The 20,152-nt window shown below is 39.7% G+C and overlaps 1 protein-coding gene across 1 annotated transcript; it reads right to left on the reverse strand.

Moving 5' to 3' along the window:
- Positions 1 to 17,384: 17,384 nt before the first annotated feature.
- On the reverse strand, positions 17,385 to 20,091 carry c1d (C1D nuclear receptor corepressor). Its single transcript, XM_006783547.3, has 5 exons — positions 19,892 to 20,091; positions 19,500 to 19,629; positions 18,378 to 18,444; positions 18,157 to 18,212; positions 17,385 to 18,068 (listed from the first exon to the last, which is right to left on the reverse strand). Exons 2-5 carry the CDS (start codon positions 19,623 to 19,625, stop codon positions 17,877 to 17,879), a joined length of 441 nt encoding a protein of 146 aa, XP_006783610.1. The 5' UTR covers positions 19,626 to 19,629; positions 19,892 to 20,091; the 3' UTR covers positions 17,385 to 17,876.
- Positions 20,092 to 20,152: the final 61 nt, after the last annotated feature.

The following is a 20,152-nucleotide window of genomic DNA, read 5'->3' on the forward strand; positions in this document are numbered from 1 at the left end:
TATTTCTAAACCTAAAGCTCTACATTAATATGATGAAAGTGTATCAATTTGTGAATCAATTTGTTTCTCCTTATCCAAGTCAGGGTTCCAAATGCAGTCCAATTATATCCTAACTGTAATAGGGCACACAGCGCAAACACACAGAGACAGACAATGACTAACAACTATGGCTAATTTTGAATCATCAGATAACTTAAAATGTGTTTTGTTTTGCTTTTTGAATGTGGGAGGAATCCAGAGTACACAGATAGTACACAAAGAGAATCCACGAAGGCACATGGAGAAAATGCAGACTTTATATAAGGAAAAGCCTCAGATTCAAACCCAGGACCCTCTCCCTGTGAGGCTGTACCAATTACTGAGAGCTACCAGAAATTTCCAATATATTTGCAAGGCCTTATTCTCAGATGCTCAAGTCTTCCTCCAATGTCTTTGCACTCATTGGAAGGTTTCCATTCATTTTTATAGACATCATTTTTAAATCACAGTGATATCTATAGAAAAAGTTTTTGTGAGGCATATAAAGTCTATACAAAATCGTCATTTGACATGATTACAATTGCCAAACCACATTTTACTTCAGCTGTGCACCGCTAAAAAGAAAACATTTTTCAAACTCAGAAATGGCTCGCCTCTAACTTCAATGTCTTTCACTTGTTTTAAAGCAAGTAAAAGACATTTTATAGTGAAAGGGGAGAAACCAACAAAGAAGCGAGAACCCCAATGAAAACAGAAAAAAGACATTTACATTTTCCCAGCAGGTGCAGTGTTTACTGACTATTTGAAATTGGCAAAAAGGCACTCATCCCTGCCAATAACGAGCAATCACAGAAGCCAGTGATATTGGAATATGATAGTGAAACAGCGAAACCCACAAAGGTGAAGGAGGAGTAGGCTCACAAGCTAAACAAACCCCACAGTGCACAATAAACCTATTCCTCTGATCCATCACTTTGTAACCCAGTTCCAGCAACACTACAGAGCACTGACATGTTTCCCCTGGTGTGCCACCTCAGGCATAGAGCCGCTCCAGTCTTGGTGGAGTTGTAAAAGAGAAGTAGACATGCTGTATAGAGTGAAGTCTGGCCCAGAGGAAACAACAGGCCCGGCCCCTCTCTGCACCTCCACCTCCCCAGTGACCTTTCACAGAACGCAGCACTGGCAGATATTACAGCTCCTATCTCACCAGGCTCTTAAATGATCAAAGAAGCCCTAGACCTGAACCACACAGGCATATAAGAGTTTTTACCAAAATGCACATTCAATGCACTTCCATGAATGCGGACATACCAAAAAGAAATAAATAAAAATATGAGGTAATAATAGCTCCACACAGGCAACATATGCTTCCTCACACACCTGCACAGACACAGACTCACTCCAATTACATGGTTTTTTTTGGTCTCCTTCAATGCAGCCTAAGGGAGAGAAGATGGAAGCGATAGAATAGAAGAGGATAAGAGGATGAGAAGGGTGCCTGAAGCCAAAGCGAGTTGGTTTTCAAGAAAAGAGTCATCTAAACTGCCAGTCCTTGTCTTTTCTTTTGGAAAAGTTAATCCCCGTCCCTCTCCCGGCAGATATGATCCTTCGTCTGCAGGAACTGCCGGCATGAAAAGAAGCAGGTGAACCGTCTGGGGGATTCTTTCACTACAAGAGCGACTGGATTCCACAATGCAGAGATGAGCCTTTTTTTCATGGGCCAGCAGAGCTATCTTTTCCATAGCAGGTCCAGTGATCAGAAACTTACCTCTGGTTGTAGCTGTGTACGTGTGTGTGTGTGTGTGCCAGGTGAAATGTGAGCATAAGCATATCTGTGTGCATGAGACTTACAGATTACATGTCTATTCAAGGATGTTTTTTGAATCTGTGCTTTGGTAAGTAGGCTGTAGGAGTGGGCTGGGTGCTGCTTTACAACTCTTAATGGATAATATGCTTTTTCCACGCACAAGTCGGCTAATCTGAGCTTGACTCTTAACAAAATGTTTGAGTAGAAGTGCTTTGATAAAACTGACTCACAGGGCCTGAGCCGAGTATCAAATGCTTAGCCAAGACCACGCAGACAAAGCGTGTGTTATATAACATTATTGTAACGGAGACTGGATTTTATTATGAATTACATCATGTTAAATATAGCAATACTGTTCAACAGGTCAATAAAAAGCTATTTTCTTTATTTGGGAGGTCGGTATAATCCTTTTCTGATTAATATTTAAACTTAACTATTAATTCTCTAATTGAAAGTTTTGTTTGTTCATTGTTTTAACGTTTTGGTCATACAGACAACGACTCTTTAGAGGTATGCTTTATAGTTCTGGAATACGTCCCTAATTAGTAATTCAATAATTCAATTCAATCTTGCTTTTCACTATAACAAATCAAAATGTCTTTACAAAAAAATACATTATATATGTTCTTTAACTTCCTATTAAGTCTCTATTCATACTATAGTCTTACACTGTTGTATCAGTTCCAGCCTATTAGCCACCAAGATAGAAAAATGGTACCATGAATGTTGTGTTAATTACTACATGCTGCTACTGTTTCTGGTACATGCGTGTGCATATCTCAAAACACACATTTGTATCAGTGCAGATGTGTGCATGTGTATGTTCTCTCATGTGATCACAGTAAGCAGCTGTGAGAGGCCCCAATCTTTGGGTGGTCTTACACTCTCATCCATAAATTATTAACCCACTCTCCTGTCGTTGGCCTTGAAGTGTGGTGGGGTTTGGGCTGACACGCTTTGCCAATGCATCACTATTGTGTAAGTATGGTGTCTTACCCGATTCCATAGAAGATACAACGGATCAAAGAACACGATTAGATAAAATGTTGGTTTTCTTGTTTTTAGATTTTATGATTCAATTCAGATTATCTCAGTTAAAATCTGCATGTGATCAAATCCTGGATTTTTTTTTCATATTACTATAAACCGGACATTTAATTATTTAAATATCTGCTTTTTAGCACAAAAACTTCTTTTGTGCAACACCTAATTCTTTTTAGTAGGTGTTGCAAGTTTTATAACCAGCATTTAAACGAACATAGCAAGGATTCACAGGCTTCTAATTTTAAAAAAGGGTCATTTATGACTTATTTTGAAAGTACGAAAGATTTTGTTTTATTTCATCTGGCTTAAGGCTGTCATTTTTTTGCAAGTCTCTTTGCATAATTGATGAAAAGTCCTTAAATAAAGTGAGAACTAGAACAACTTTATAAAATTACCCTATAAAGTCTAATATAGTGAGAACATGGGGATTTTGCATCTTGATTTACACATCATTTGCAAAAGTTTATCCAAAACTACTTTTATCTGTCCATAAAGCTGAGAGTAATTGGCAGACTTTGTTTCTTTGACTGACACTTGAGATGATAAAGAAAACACACGCTCGGATAAAACACACAAACAAACCGCCACATGCTACTTAAAACATAATTCACTGCATATTTTGCTGGCGTTTAATCATTCCCGTAAGTATAAAAATTGCTGTAATTATCTTTGCCTATTATATCTAATTGTTGCCATAGCTCATATAATCAGAGTTATATGGGGCCAGAAAGTGTGCATGCTTAAAAGTGCTTATGGGTGTGTGCATGTGTGCATAAATGAAAGCGTACTAATGTCAAATAAATGTGTGTTTCTCTGTGCTTGGGCATACATGTGTGCATGTGCCATTAAGTCTATGTGTGTAACTGCCTGCATGACTTCTGCACATGCATGCAACCTAAACCAACAGAGCATGTTTGGGAGGAAAGCGCAGTGTCTGGAGATTACAGGTCTCTAAGAAAACAGCGTGTTAGTGCTCCTCTGTCTTTCCAACATACACAGACATCACAATGCACACACACATACAACTTAGCAGTCTTGCATAGTTTCCATTAGGACACATAGAGACCTGGTGTGTGTAGAAAAGTGAGAGGCAGACAGTTGCACAACCATAACTGTCATTTAAAATCTCCCTCCGGCAGCCTACGGATGACCCCTTGATGCTGTATTAAATCTTCTGTCATCATCAATCACTGTCATATCAAACTTTGTAAAATTCCCTCAAAATACATTTTAAAAAATGGACAGGCATCAAAGTGCTTCACAGAGACAGACGCCATGACAGGTAAAACAACAAGACGTATACTAAAAACACTCCAATAACTGTACCGGAACTAATTTCACCACCACCAGCTTTCCGCATGCTAACTCAAGCAAGCCCGGTCACATAATAGAAACAATGACTCTTTGACTCACTATTACCGCCATTTCTCATGAGCTGACATCAATTGTTTTGACTCCATCAGAAATCAAATGGAACCACGCACTTGGCGCCTTGCTAAGGTTAAGGCTGCAGCTTCAGAACCAATTCAAAACATGGCTCTCCACCAAGGCATCCACTGCACTGCTGAGCATTATCAAATTCCCAGTGACACTTCCCTTAACGCTTAAAATGCAGAGTGAGATTGGAAGTAATATGCTCAGCTGTGTAAGACAGAGATCATTTTGATACTGTGTAAGATTGGAAAAGCACAGGGGACGCACAAAAAGCCTCTTAGATTGTATAACTTAATCATGCATGAAAGAAGGCAATACAGAAACATTCAGGGCCTATTCAAAAACACTGAGAATTTTTTCAACTCCTGCTAACCCTGTCCAAGTTCAGATCTGCACTGGCAGTGATCGCAGTGTTATGAAGCCAAGCTTTTATGAGCTTTGGCCGTTCACGTTGATGATAGGATCCCTTTATAGCAGAATAACTGTTTTCTGTTAATGACCTCTGGTTACTGTAGCATTAGCATGCTAGCAGAGAAAAATGAAGCAGAAATCCCACAAAATACATCAGCAGAGTCTACTTATTTTGTCAGTGTTTTGAAATAATTGAATTTAAAAGCATTCTAATGGCTATTTTCTATCATCGGACCCAGCTGATTCACAGTAAAAAGAAACAAAAAACAGAAGAAGAAAGAGAATCCATCCTTGAGCTTGTTTTCAAACCCCATCCCGAGGAACAGCTGTTGTTCATTCTGCTCGGCTGTGCCGGGGAAGAGCACCAAATTGTGCTGTTTTCAGCCCAAATAGCTTACGCACAATTACTCTGCCGGGGATCTGTGTGCGTTGGCACGTCGTTGCAGTTCGCTCTTTGTTTTCTTAATAATTAGCTTGTGTTTTCACAGGGGGTTTATGTGTGTGGGGAAGCCAGTCTTTTCAAGGCTACTTAATCTACTCCCTAGTCGGTCTCCCCTTGTCTCTCTCTGTCTCTAATTCCTTGCTTCGTCTCCGCCTGTTGCCTCACTCTCCCATACTGCCTTATCTTCTGTGTCTCCTTTACGATGCCTAAGGCATGCATGAAAAGTTCAGGTGTTTTTGCTGCAGCTCATATTTGATCTGAGCAGCAAAGTAAAATGATGAAAAATGACACAATTTTGCATCACTGGGTTCTTCTTTCCTTGAAGGCTTGTGAATTCTGAAGATGATCAGATTGGTGGTCATGGTGAGCACTGGGTGACTTCATAGCTCGGAGTCTGTGTATCTATGTTGTACTAATATAAAATCATAACGATATTCACTACTATTCTAGACAATTCTGTCTATGACACCCAGACGAATCACATACACTTTGTTTTTTTCCCTAACACCTTAGTCCTTTGGTTTATCTCGACAAAATGGAATAAAAAATCTTTAATCAGTATTTGAAAACTAAACATAGATACTGTGTCCAAGCAGAGCTCACTTAATGTGTATCCAACACATGAACCTCGTGTTAAACACACTTCCACTGTAAACACGTCAATCAATAGTGTCCATGTTTGATTAGTGGTCGATCTGCTCTGTGCGAGCCAATCTCACTGATTTTTCACCTGCCCAGTCAGCTCAATCACCTTGACCCCAATAGGATCTGCTCACATGCTTTGTGTTAATTAAACTAAACTAAGAGCATGCGTTTGATAAAGCACCCATACACAGATAAAGACAGGATCACTTGTGGTCAGCTTGGCTGGCACACATGCATTTGAGACGTTACAGAAGAAGCACTTTGGCCGCGGGGTCACCAACACACTCCTTGGACTATCTTGGAAAATGTGGCTAAAGACGGTGAATGAGTAGCACTTCCTTGAAATAGCTGCCATTTAGAATGCTTAAGCAAACATTTCCTGTGCAAATGTTAAGGTTAACAGACGCTGATTGTTGAAAAGAAAAATAATTGCAAAGATATAATTTTAGTTGCAAATGGTGGTAAATGAGGTATAACTATAATGAAAACGTGTCCAACTTTCATAATGAGAGTCACGGCCAAGTTTTCAAGGCTAAACGATGGCCACAATGAATGGATCAGAATTATCCAAAGCGAGGTCTGTAAACGCCAAGTGTTTCAAAGTCAACTGCTCCTGTAAAGCTGTGTCTGAAAGTAGAGGCTGTGCAGAGCTGGTCCCAGGTGTGAACGCATAAAACTTCATGAATGTAGGGTTGATGTTTATCAGCCGTGCCGTACATGCTTAGTTGACTTTTGATAGATTGTCAGACTCTCTCTCTCTTTCTCTTTCTCTCTGTCTCGCTCTTTCAATTTAAAAGCCTGGCAGACAGTCACATTGGAAAAGCAGGAGTGACGCTGAAACAACAAACAAAAAGTAAACATATGTGTCAAAGGAGCTTGCAAAGAAAAGCGTCTGGACTTCTTTAAGTTACTTGAAGACGTTTCACCTCTCATCCGAGAAGCTTCTTCAGTTCTAAGGTCAAATGGTGGAGAGTCCCAGATATAAACCTAGTGGGAGTATCCCCCCACAGAGGGACAAAAGGACCCCCTGATGATCCTCTAATCGCCTGAGCAAAGGTGTGGAACTGGGTGTGGGTCGCAATCAGCCAGAGTTTCGGGTGAGTTCATTGTGAAACCTGGCCCCACCTTATCATGCGAATTCCTGAGGTCAGATGGCCTCCTTTGACTACGATGACCTGGATGACTGAGAACCTTCACAGACATAAACATATGTGTCAAACAAATGTCAAAATAACAGAAAATATGAAAAAAAACATAAATGAAAATTTAAATTCATTATTTTTTCATGATGTCTTTCTTTAAAGATATGCAAATGATCCTTTCAGGGACGTATAAAGTGGCTATCACGGCATTCTCCATGGCGTTTGTGTTCCACTGGACATCATTTTCCAGTCAGAACAGATCCGACTCGCTGCTGCGTTTGCATGTTTCTGCAGTTCCATTGGCAAATGTGGAAGTATTCTGCATCGAGCTAGATCTTTTATAATCTGTGTGCATTTGTCTCTGATATCTTGATACAACTCTCAGGTGGTTAAAAGTGAAAATCACATCTCATCTCTTGCAGTGTGGAGTAGCTGAATAGCCTTGGTTCTGTGGGGAGTTGGTTCTTCTTGTGGCAGCTTTTCTCCTCACTAAGACTGTACTCATGAGTCAGCCTTAGTTTTGAACTGGTCACACTCTCTGTTAGATCAAAAATAACCGTGGAAGACCTAAACCTAAACAAACGTCTCCTCGAAACATTGAAATAAAGTGTTTTAAAAAGTTGAAATCACAAGCACAGGAATATGTGGAAACTCAGGTCACTGGCAAAAAGCCCGCATGAACTTGATACTCCCTACTTTCCTTAACCTGGCAAAGAGCAAAGCCTCAAACAAACTGACATCATGGAATACTGATTCTAATAGCTATTGAGAATCCAAATCCTGCAAAAATATTTTACCACTCAATAATAAATTTCAGGTGCCACGTGTAGCATTATTAAGTTTGATAAATGTCGGCATTATATCAAGATAAAGCAAGCTCCTGAAGTTCAGTAATGCATTCTCCATCAATGAAGCACACCTAACAGCTCTTCTTCCAACATATGTTTCACAGAATGTTTGGAGGAAAGACAAGAACGGAGCACAGAATATGAGAGAAAATGTAGGAAGTAATGATGCAGTCCCCAAAGTCACATGCACGCTACCAAACTGAGAGCACAGATTGTGCATAAAGTGAACCTGATGAAGAAAAGGAGAAGATACAAATTGCATTCACACGATCACACATGCACGGACACACACAAAGGTATACTTTCTCACTGGTCTGCGCTCTCAGTGAGGGCATAGGAATGGGGTCACACCTGCACCGGCTGGCAGGGGTGATAAACGATGTTGCTTTAAACTCTGGAGACCGTCATTTTTGGGAGCCACTGTTTACCCTCCATTGAAGTATAATGGGGGCCTTTGAAGACCAGAGCGTTCGGGACAGAGGCTGCCCTCTGTCTGCTGTTTTGAGAGGAGAAACTAGCACTCGTTTAGCTAATGACACATTCTGCTTCGATTTGCCATAATAGGATAGAGCAGGCCTCTGACTTAGGTCTGGCATTTCCTATTCTGGCTGCTCTGGAAAGTTTCTCAGAGCCTTCAATGATCAAATAAAAAAAAATCAGGTTGTTTGTGAAGATTTTTCCTAAAATCCAGTACAGTGTCAAGTTTTCTGATGCAAATCAAGTTGCCAAAAAAGTAAAAGAGATCATATTGTGTAAACAAAAACTAAGCATGAGCTTCACTGCTATGCACAGCTCTTGCATTTCAATCATCGCCTGCCCAACAACCTTTCTGTATCACACACCAAGGCTGCCTTTTCATGCTAGTTTGGAAAAGTCATCAGCAGATCTTCTTACCACCCCTCTTATCAGATGAGGTTGCATATCCTCCTTGTTTGTCTTTAAAGCCCGAAGTGATACGAAAATGAGTCTAGACTGCAGCTGTCTCAGTATGAAGCATACCAAACCGTCCCTGAAAAGCGCTAATCTCTGTCTCACACACGTGCATGTACACAGACCGACATTAACACCAATACGGCTACAGTAAAACAAGTAAAAGCACTCCACTTAGAGAACACACAATCAGGCACACCAGTGCAGATACAATCAAGTACTTTAAACACAAACACACACACACACACACACATAATTACATGGATATGCACGCAGAGCTACAGAAAAAACAGCCAATTGATGTCAATCCAAGCATGCAGCGTCTGTGTATTAGATCATGATTAACCCCTACTGCCTGCAGCTAGTGGAACGTAGGACATCCATTTTTCCTTTTACATTTACTGTTAGGGGATTTATGCAGTTGGACTTTAACTGAAAGTCTTATATCAACAGTCATTCATGTTTTCAGTTTCTATTCAATGCATTTTGATTATACTGTCCATGCAGATTTGCAACTGAGAACAGACAACTAAGGGTAAAGTATAGTCAGCAAATACAAAAGCACTTTAAATACACGTTATGTTTTATCTATGAAATTGTGGCGGATTAAGATCATTATGTTCCCGCTTATGTCAGCAAACACTTGTTTTTCTTTTACAGTTAAAATGTAAACTGTGTAGTCTGTGTATGTTAGTAGTAAAGAAGTAGGAAAAGCAAGAGAACACATGCAGACCACCTTCAGAAATCCTCCCATAAAATCAACACAATTCACCAATAATCGAAACTTTTTTCTTTTAATTAGAAAAAAAAAACTTCTCTTAGCTAAACAACCCTGGAGGGAAGTTGCAACCATAACAAATGGGTTTAAATAACAACATGCAGCAGCAATCTCCTCACAGCACGGTGCATTGCGGATGTCATTCATCACGCCACCGCAGCATAACGCGGGACTTCCACAACAATTACTTCTGTCATTAAACTCCCAGTATTGTTGTCGTTTTCTTGTGTGATAAGGGTGATTACTGGCCAAGCGAGGGCTAATCTTCTCTGATCTGCTCTGTGGTGGGAAGAAAAGCAAACCTCAGCTTGCCACTCAAGCCGGACTAGAGGACGGGGTTGTACTGCTGTGTTTGACTGCCCCCCTGTGGCTGTTTTGGGGGACTTAAAGTAAAAAGTGCCCCGTCTGAGACTCCCAAGTGGCTTTACAGTCAGCTTATATGGGGGAAAACAGTTTAGTCAAATTAAATCAAATGTAAAAGTTATTTTTTTGTCTCTTCAAAAAACAAATAAACAACGTGATGATTCATAGAAGAAGACTGAAGGATTTGTGTAGCATGTTAAGCACGAAATAATTGCTGGAAATTTTTAATTTTGTGAAAATGAAGTGTTTTTAAAAAAGAAAGAAATATTAATTTGCTTATATGAGTTTCATTTCTATCATTTTTGCTTAATCCTGCATTGTTTGTAATTTATTGCGTGAAAATGTATTGTACAATATATTGACATTTTCAATTCGCAAACACTGATCTATCAAATAGGATACACCTGGATTTAAAGGGCTAGTAGTTGGATCTTTTCATAAATGCATACAGCCAAGCAATGTTGCTATGAAAATACAACATATATATTCAGTTTTTAAATATACCACTACTAAGATATCACAGATATGTGTTTTTCAGAATAAAAAGCTAAACGACTCAAAGGAATCCTCAAATAATCATTTGTTTTGATATTTTAAAAAAATAATTTCCCTCTAATCTAATGTTGCATTGTTATCATGTGTGTTTATTGCAGGTTTGCAACTCACAGAGCTCATATTTGTGAATCTTGTACTGACAGGTGTGGCAATAAAGTCTGTATATCTCACCGGTCCCATCTCCTCTTAATTGGACAGATAAAAATTGTATACAACAGGTGTGGGGTTGATGTTTTTAACAAAGGTTAAATCAACAAAAAATAGCTCTTAAAATGTAGCTAACTTAATGGTTTAGGTTACATTCTAATTCTGTGCTGACATCATCTGCAAAAAGACTTAAACTTGGTGTAAATATTAAGCAGCACAGCATACAAGCTCCTCTTTTTACAGCAGTCCAGTCAAGTACAGTAAATGGACAGACTGCTGCTCTCACAAGCTTTTTTACTCTCTCAGGCTACATCATTCACATCATCGTAAAAGTGGGGGCCCTTCATCACTTTACAGTACCCGGTGCTACCGTTAGCCCCAGGCTCTCACATCAGGCCTGCAGCCTTCCGCCCCACAGTAGCTGTAAACCTCGCCTCTGAATGTACAAGCGAAGCGGGATGAGAGGGGTTATTGATGTGCTATAAACCCCATTATTTTATTGAGGCAAAGAGGAAACTATAGCGTGCGTGAAGGAGAGCGGACTCTCTAGCTGTTCATATCCAGCAGGTGTGTTTCTTTCGAGGAAAACTTAGGAGGAACAAGAGATGCTGCTGTTGTGGTGTTTGTTTGCACAGAGGCATTATAAAATGCAGCAAGTGCAGAGATGATTGCGTAACTTGGACAAGCATGTGGATATTTCCCCAGTGTGAGGAAAATATTATTCAGTTTAGTTGTCTGTTCAAGATCATAGTGCATGCATGAAAGATGAAAACAAAATGCTGTTCACTTCACTCTTTATAAGAGCTGTATCTGGATGTAAGTCTAGAAATCCACGGGACTTAGATGCCAGCAGGGTCTTTAATTTGACATACGCCAAAAAATTAACGTTCAACTAGTTTTAAAAGTGCTGAGCACACTAAAAACAGCTAGTGAATAACCCACATGAATTTGAGAAGAGTGACTCATACATGATATTGTTATCACAGCAAATTTTACAGTGTCTTAAAAGGAAAGCAGAGTGAAAGCTGTGGCAAATGTGGCCCTGCAATATCAACTAATAAAGACATATGATCCAAGGAGAAAAAATACTTAAACTTTTCCTAGTTGGCAAAGCAAAATCACTTACAAGCCGCATGCAACCAAATCTACCCCAAATATTCCTGTAAACCTTCAAGCCTGTATGATAATATGACTCCAGCATTAGCTACTGTATAGAGAGGAGAGTGAAATTCAGAGTTTTTATATGAGACTGGCCAGCTGCTCTCCACTCTGCCCCAGCTGTTTGAGTCTTATATACAACAGAGGAGACCTGCTCCCGTCTGCACGCTAATAACATCAACCTGTGACTCACCTCATCCTGCAAAGGTAGCTGGCTTCGCATGTAACACTGTGCGCTAGTACTAAACAAGAACAGACACAATGGATTCAGTGACCTTGTACATGGCTGCTGCAAAATAAAAATCCTTAGGGTGATCACTTGTCATGTGCAGAGGAATCTTCAGTCATGCTCTTTATGCTGAAGGCTCAGACTTAAGGCATTCCTCTGGAAATTTATGTCCAAACAGCTGTGGTCTCATCCGCCTCTGTATGGATCTAGGAGACAACGCTATCCCAGGAATTACGAGGGGATCCAATCCATTACACACCTCCAATCAACTCCGAGTCTACATATATGCACATGCAATCCATTTTCTGTGTGCCTTTGTACGTCTCTCAACATGTGTAACAGTCAGTGTTTTCCTGCTTTCACAGCATGCTTGCAGCTGCCTAACTCCTTCTGTATGTGCGTTTGTGTGTGTGAGACTGTGCGCACGTTCACGCGTGCTTGTGTGCAAAGGATTCGGAGATGGTTTCGCGTTCAGCTCTTTGATGGCTGGACGGTTATCCTGAGGCTTTATGCATCGGAAGGCCATGGTTTAAAGGGGAAAAACCCCGATTTCACATTGCAGCCATATGGGGTGATACATTCCACCTCCTAAAAAGAGGTCCGTGCCAGAGGTAAACATTGGGACACAGTAATAGATGAGGTCTTCAAATGGCCACAGAGTGTGCAGCACACTGACTTCATCTTAAGCCTGGTCTGCACATGTGAAAAAGACAATAAATAAGCCCAGTTTAATAAGACGGTTTCATTTTCAAAACTTTATTTATCTATTAAAAGGTCATTGAAAGCAATTTCCTATTTCACATTTAGAAACATTCAAACGTCGGAACTTCTCAGTACAATCACAGATGCCACTTTGACTTGGTTTGGGAGAAAAGACAACATTTACTCACAAAGAAAACCTAATAGCTCATTTTAACCTGATAGATGACTGGCCAACCCCAACTCAGCAAATGAGGGGTATTTCTGGGGAGAGTTTTTCCTCTTCATTGGCAGGAGTAACATCATTTTAAGGATGGAAACACAATGAAGTGTGATGGTGATGTGATGTGTTTAGCGAGAGGATTTCAAGGCCTTGGTTTCTATGTGCTTTCAGCATGGCGTCACAGTATTATATGGCTAAATCCCGCTGGGATGTACAGAGAAGGAAAGTGTAGATAGACACAAAGAAGTGAAGAAAGGTAAATCATGAATTTGCGTCCTTGATGAAATTGTCCAAGTACTACTGTTGTTTTTGTGTCACATTTCGAAAAATTCAAGAGAAATGAATGGAAACCAGATTTAGCATTGACAGTTTGCCTGTTAATGCTTCTCCACAAAACTGTACTATAGTTTCTAATGACAAATGAAATATATTGAGCTTAGATGGAAACATTAGGTAAGGAAATAGCAAGTTCACAAGTTCAGTGGGTGTTCTGACCAGAAGCGTGTTATTAGCTTTTAAAGGGAAATGAATTATTTTTTGGTTATTTCAGCAGTAGAGAGGATTAACAGAACTTCAAGAAATAGAATAGAAGGAACTGACCGCACTCTCTGCTGGACAGTTTGGTGGTCTGAACTGTCTCACCTTCTGACGCTTGAAAAAAAGCAATTTGTCTCTGTGCTGGGGGGCTAGCTAAAACAAAAACATTGTTATCACGATTAATCAGCGGCTCTGTCATCAGGTCTGAGGTGAACAGAAAGTGGCACAAATGACTGGATGGAATTTGTGGTGTGTCAGATGGAATAAAGCGGCAATAGATGCAATCCTTCTCTCACATTCACTGACATTTCACCCAGCTATTCCAGAGAAAGCTTGTCCTAGTGGGCTTATATGCCCCATCATTCTCTGCAACACAGGCTGCAATGAAATGACTTTCCAGGTCTGTGTAGGTGATGCACTTTGGGATTTTAAAGGTTTTCAGATTCAGCCTTATGAAATGCAACATGTGCCATTGTGCTTTTGTGAATTATAGCATTTTTAAACAAACCTTTTTGGTTTTCAATCAGGCACCTGTGCCCATCTCAGACTGATTCTTTTTTTTTTTTTAGCAGGCAAGCACATACAATTTAACCTCCAATTCAAATTACTAAAAACGTACTCTGTGCATATCATCCCAATTTTAAATTTGAATCTCAGCATTTAACGTGGACAGCAAGCCCTTCTTTGGATAAAGAAAATGCGATGTGATTGAAAACTCCAGAACAGCTACTAAATTGGACCTTGTGGTAAGATGATTTTAGGTCAAGAATAAACTCTGGATCCCATTTTGTCAGTGCTTTCATTGTTTATCTGCAGCGTGGTGCTTTAAAGGCAAAAAAAAAAGAAAAAGACTTTCCATTCCCAAACTAGAACACATTGTTCCTCATTTTTTTAACATTCCCTTTCTCAAAATATGAGTACTTTATACTGGGCTGAAAAGCACCAAATACAAGAAAAGAGAGGTGAAAGTGACAAAATACATTTTCTCTTGTGCCCCAGTAAAACTTATGATGACTTCTCTAAAGAATAGATAAGACACCCCGAATGTATCTGATGAGACACACATGATAAATTCCAGGATATTAGAGGCAATGCAATAAAAAGTCTGGCTAGTGATTACATGGACATTATTTGAGGCTTCTGGATTTCAGCACTGTAATCATAGTGTAGCCTATTTATAACATCTTGTAACTGACAATCCAGCTCAAACTCTGTGATTTAAAGCAGGTTAACACAGTCTTTTGTCAGCAGACTCCATCCTTTTAGGAGACAGACGTTTGCAACAAAGGCTGCCTCTAACGCCATCTTGCCTGAAGAGGTCATTTGGTCTGATGCCTTTCACTCCATGTAATATAAACTTCCTCACCGCAAGCTGCTCACAAACAGCATAAATAAACAACCGCGGGACAAATCAGGGTTTGGAACTAGTTAGGGCTCACAATTTCAACATGAGAGTTTGTTTGTTCAAATTTGCTCGCACTGTGACCTAACTCCTTTATACTCAGCACATGTGTGGAAGAGGGCATTTGAAGGCGAACATAACAGAGAGGGGGAAAAAGCAGAAAAATCCATATTTTTCCAATATGCAGACGGGGCTGTTCATCAGGCAAAGTTTGACACATGTCTTTGAACAGAGTTTGAAACAACAACTTGGTGGAAAAACTTTTAAAAAAATGGAGTAGGAGGCTTTGGCTAAACAAATGTCATTTTTGGACGCTGCTGTAGGGAGGATGAGAAAAGGAAAGATGATGAAAAGAATGAAATGATACATTCCTTAGAATCTAACTCACTGCTTCGCTGTTTCCTGAGCTTGATTAGAGGGATGCAGTGACTCGAGGGTACATTAAGATTAAGATCTCGGCTGTCCAGAGGGAATTAGAAAAAGGAAGCTATATGGGTGCCTTTATCAAATGTGACATTGGTTTTTATAAGAGGGAGTCTCATTACAGCCTATGCTTATACCATACAGCCATCCAACTACAACACTGTTTGCCATGGTTACAAAGGCCACTTTGTAATCAAAAGGTCACCAGTTTGACCGACGTGAGGGCCGATACAAGTTGCTATCGTGAATTAAATATTCCTCTGCTTGATTGTTATTTAGTACAATGCAGTGTATAAAGGCAGTCTCAACCTTTTTTTTGTCCTATTATTCTAATGAAATGAGCTCTAGAGTATTGTTTACTTGGACCAAGAAGGTGAAACACAAACATATGGGTTTTTAGCATGTCAGTGTTAAAGGTGTTTCATTCAAGAAATGATTTTAAAAATATTTGCATGTTTTTAACTCTCGTTTTTAGTGCTGAATGTTTTTAAATGAAAGTAAAAACTGTATTTTGCATCAGAAGGAAATCAGTTTGGGTTACACGTGATATTCTGCCTGTAAAAACTGGCTTAATTATTGCTTTGTTGCATGTTTCTGTAATATAAATTGCTGGTTTTATTGACTTTTTCACTACTTACTGTTGAGATGTTTGGATTGTCTGTATAGGTTCTCATTCACCTTGGTCACAGTCATCTAAAGCAGCGATCCCCAACCTTTTAACGACCAGTTTATGTCCAACAATATTTTCACAGACCGGCCTTTAAGATATCACGGATAAATACAACAAAATAAAACCAGTATCGATACAAAAAAAAAAAAAGAGGATTTATTCATAACACACAGGAAAAGACCCAGGGAAACGGAGTTAAGGAGTAATAAAAACGATTTTAAAAAATAACAGCAAAAACTCTGAAAACCACAAATTTCACACCTGAGCCTCAACTCTCGCGGCCCGTTACCAAACGACTCACAGACTGGGCCGGGGGCTGGGGACCACTGATCTAAAGTGAATGGGAGTCGAGGGCAGTTGAACAATCTGGACGTACTTGTGAGTCACAGGCATGTTGAAACCAGCTTCATTAGGACAACAGTAGAGGTTATATACTACCGATCAGCTTTTAGAACTGAAGAAGCTTTTTGAATGGTGTTCATCAGAACAATAAACTGGACTGGACTCACAACTCAAATGCCCTGTACAGGAAAGGGCAGAGCAGGCTGTATCTGCTGTGGAAGCTCAGGTCTTTTGGAGTCAAGGGCCCACTCCTGAAGACCTTCTATGACTCTGTGGTGGCCTTAGCCATATTTCACGGTGTGGTCTGCTGGGGACAGAAAGAGACTGAACAGGCTGATCCGGAGGGCCAGCTCTGGTCTAGGATGCCTTCTGGACCCAGTGGAGAGTGTCAGGAGAATGATGGCTAAGCTGTCATCCCTGTTGGATGCAATCTCCCACCACATGCAGGAGACTGTGACAGCACTGAACAGCTCTTTCAGTGGCAGACTGCGGCACCCATGATGTGGGACAGACAGATTTTGCAGGTCTTTCCTTCCATCGGCTGTCAGACTCCACAACAGAGACTGTGCAGTTGACCAAACACGTGCAGACACACACGCAATACCAATAAGTGTAATTTGTTTTGACAACATAGTATTTTATTCTATTTTATATAGTATGTTATTCTTTTATCTCATTCTATTTCATTGTTTTTCTTAATTTTTGCTGCTGTAACTTTGCATGTCCACTTTCTGCTGTGACACAACAAATTTGGGACTAATAAAGGTTTATCTTATCTCATCTTAAAAGAAGGACTATTGAGGAAGACTATCAAGAAACAAAAACAATAAGCCTTCAAAAAGAGAAAATTAATATTAAGATGAACTCAATTCTGCTCAGTATTAATTTTAGCTTTCTGTAAGCTCATTGGTGCGGCCCTCAACAATAATCCTAGCTTCTCATGTGGCCCTTTAGGAAAATTAATTGCCGACCACCGACCACTGCCTTAGACAGATCAGCAGTGTATCATACGGTCAATTTATATAACCACCATGCACTCTCAGATCGACCAGAGGAAACAGACAGCTGAGCAGAAGGCTCACATCCTGTACTGGCTTCCTGAAATGCGACACTATTAAACATTTCAGCACCATGCTGACAATAAACTGTATAAAAGAAAATAATTTAAACACTGTATTTTTGGTGAATATTTTTATGCTAAAGGCATTATACTCACAAAACCATTTTCTTGATGATGTTCAAAACATTGCATTTGTTTAAAAAAAAATGAAACTTTGATTCCTAGAATCACTTTCAAAATACAAAGATTTAGACCAGCGCAACATTACAGGAGCATTACACCATGTTTCAAACCTAGAGCAGCTGTTAGCATCAAGTTCCAAAAGTATGTGAGACTGCCCTGAGACGACGTGTCAAACGTAGCAACTACAGTCTTTTGCTTGTCAAACACATTTGCAGACTGCTGCGGGGCAACCATGAAAATTTACACGACTCCGAGCTATGATCCTGATGATGGATTGTTCTGTTTAGCCGTCTTGTGTAATTGTTGATCAGACAACCTTAGCCTTCAAATGTGGCTTATGACCAAAATGTTTTACCTCAGTGTTCATCACCCTTAAAGGTCGTGATCTTTTGCACTTTGACATACTCTGCAGCTTCTTCTTTATTTCATTTCTGCTTTGAACGCTTTGATGGAGGAGTTTCTGAAGATGTGCTTGCTGCTTTTTTTTTAGAATCCTTATCATCAGGATCATAAAGAGCACTCCTGACGAAGCGTGCGGCAGCTCCCTTATCCAGACGGGCAGCTTTTTTCTTCTCTGTGATCTCTTTCACTTTGTTCATATATGTCCTTATTCGCTCCTGAAACAACAGGATGGTTACTGAGGAATTAGACAACACATATGAATCCATGTGAGCAAATAATAAGTCAGAGATAGATGGCACATACCAATTCCTGTTTGATTCCATGTTCTCTGGGATTTATCCCTTGTGTTACCAAGTACACTGAGTAAGATAAAAATAAAGCCACATGTCCACACTTTACACACAAAATGACATCCATGTATGGAAAAGTTGAATGTATTTGTCTCTTCAGTATGCTTTTGCTAAATTTATTTCATCTATATTCAACAAGATATAAATATTAGACAAAATAGGGAGAAAACTCACTCCAGAATAATGAATTAAGGGTGTAGGCAGACATCAGATCCAGTTTGGCTTGATCCAGAGGATCCAACTGTTAATGAACCAAATTTTATTTTAATTATAGCCTCCTGCAGATGACAGATTAGTATCACTTTTTTCATTAAATGTATTTGTAACATATTCAATGCACCGTATTGTTTCACTGAATAAAATTTTGCTCTATAAAAGAAAATAAATATAAACACACTAGCCACTTTATTAGGTACATCTTCCTAGCATTGGGTTTTGACATCCTTTACACTCAGAAGTGCCTTAATTCTTCATAGCATAGATTAAACAGGAGGTGGAAACATTGTTCAGAGTTCTGGTCCATATTGATATGATAGCATCACACAGCTGGTACAGCTATGTCAGCTGTACATCCATGATGTGAATCTCCTGTTCCACCACATCCCAAAGATAATCTGTTTCACTGAGATCTGGTGACGATGGAGGTCATCTGAGTACAGTGAACTAATAGTCATGGCAAGAAACCAGTTTGAGATGATTTAAGGACATGGCGTGTTACACTGATGGAAGCAGCTAACAGATTATGCATACACCGAGGTCATAAAGGAAAAGACATGGTCAGCAACAATACTTAGGTAGGCCGGCACTTCTGTTGTTGTCACCCATCAGCTGCCATGTTCAATGTGTTGTGTGTTCAGAGATACTCTTCTGCATACCCTTACTGTTGCCTTCTTATGAGCCTGTGGCAGTCTGGCCATTCTCCTCTAACGTCTGGTATCAACATGACATTTTCACCCAGAGAACAGACACTCACTGGATATTTTCTTTTTTTTAGACCATTGTATGTAAACCGTAGAAATGATTGTGATGGAAAATCCCAGAAGATCCGCAATTTTCTGAAATACTAAGACCATGTTTCATCCCCATCTCAGTTGTTTTTCTTGACCATGTTCACATTCCTAAATTGATTGAGCTATTGGCACATTAAATAATCTGTTACCAAGTAGCTGACCATGTGTTTCTAACAAAGTGGCCGGTGAGTGCACGAGTGTATACAGATCGTAGGTACGCACAAGCACAAATCTAAGCCAACAAAAAGACCACAGTAACCGATGTGTATATTAGTATTAGGCCTACCTTTTGCAGCAGGTCATTTCTGGGCATCGACATCAACTGCTCCAAGATGGTTTTAACTGAAGTCACTGACGAGTCGAAGCACGTGAGCTGTTCATCTATCTCGTGAGGGTAGTCCTCTGCGGCCATATTTCTGTAAAATAATTGAATAATTACAACGTCGTGTAACTTTCCTATAGGACTATTTTTCATTAGAAGAACAGAAAAACAATAGCAATGTGTCCAGGCAGAGAGCTAGCATACAATGCTAACAGGAAACCAAACTAACGTTTAGATAAGCTGAGGAAAGTGACAAAAGGGATAGACGTAAGTTACTAATTACTGATGTAATAGCAAAACGGGATCACTGTAAATTAAATCTAACAAAACAAAACAAAACAAAATCACATATTTACCCTGTTAGCAGACAACACGCTTTACCCGACAGGAAATGACGTTAAAACTGTGACCTAGTCGTCTTCGTTTTCCTCTTCGCTCCTCTACCGCCGTCTGCCGTTGGGATGAGTGGAACAGCTAGTTATCGTTAGCTAAATATTTTTTATTTTTTTCAGCGTGATAACAATTTTATTTGCAGTTTTCTATATTTTGTTTAATAACAATATTTTGTATAACCGTGTGTATTCTCTAAATCGACGCTATATTCCTTTTTATTGACT

The sequence above is a fragment of the Neolamprologus brichardi genome, chromosome 13 (assembly GCF_056152115.1).
Source record: "Neolamprologus brichardi isolate AB-2024 chromosome 13, ASM5615211v1, whole genome shotgun sequence".
Taxonomy (NCBI): domain Eukaryota; kingdom Metazoa; phylum Chordata; class Actinopteri; order Cichliformes; family Cichlidae; genus Neolamprologus; species Neolamprologus brichardi.

Coding starts and splice junctions, on each gene's coding strand:
- c1d (XM_006783547.3), bottom strand. CDS start 19,625: ATGGCCGCAGAGGACTACCCTCACGAGATAGATGAACAGCTCACGTGC. Junction 18,445..19,499: donor GAAATGACCTGCTGCAAAAG/GTAGGCCTAATA, acceptor GTTCATTAACAG/TTGGATCCTCTGGATCAAGC. Junction 18,069..18,156: donor ATGGAATCAAACAGGAATTG/GTATGTGCCATC, acceptor CTGTTGTTTCAG/GAGCGAATAAGGACATATAT.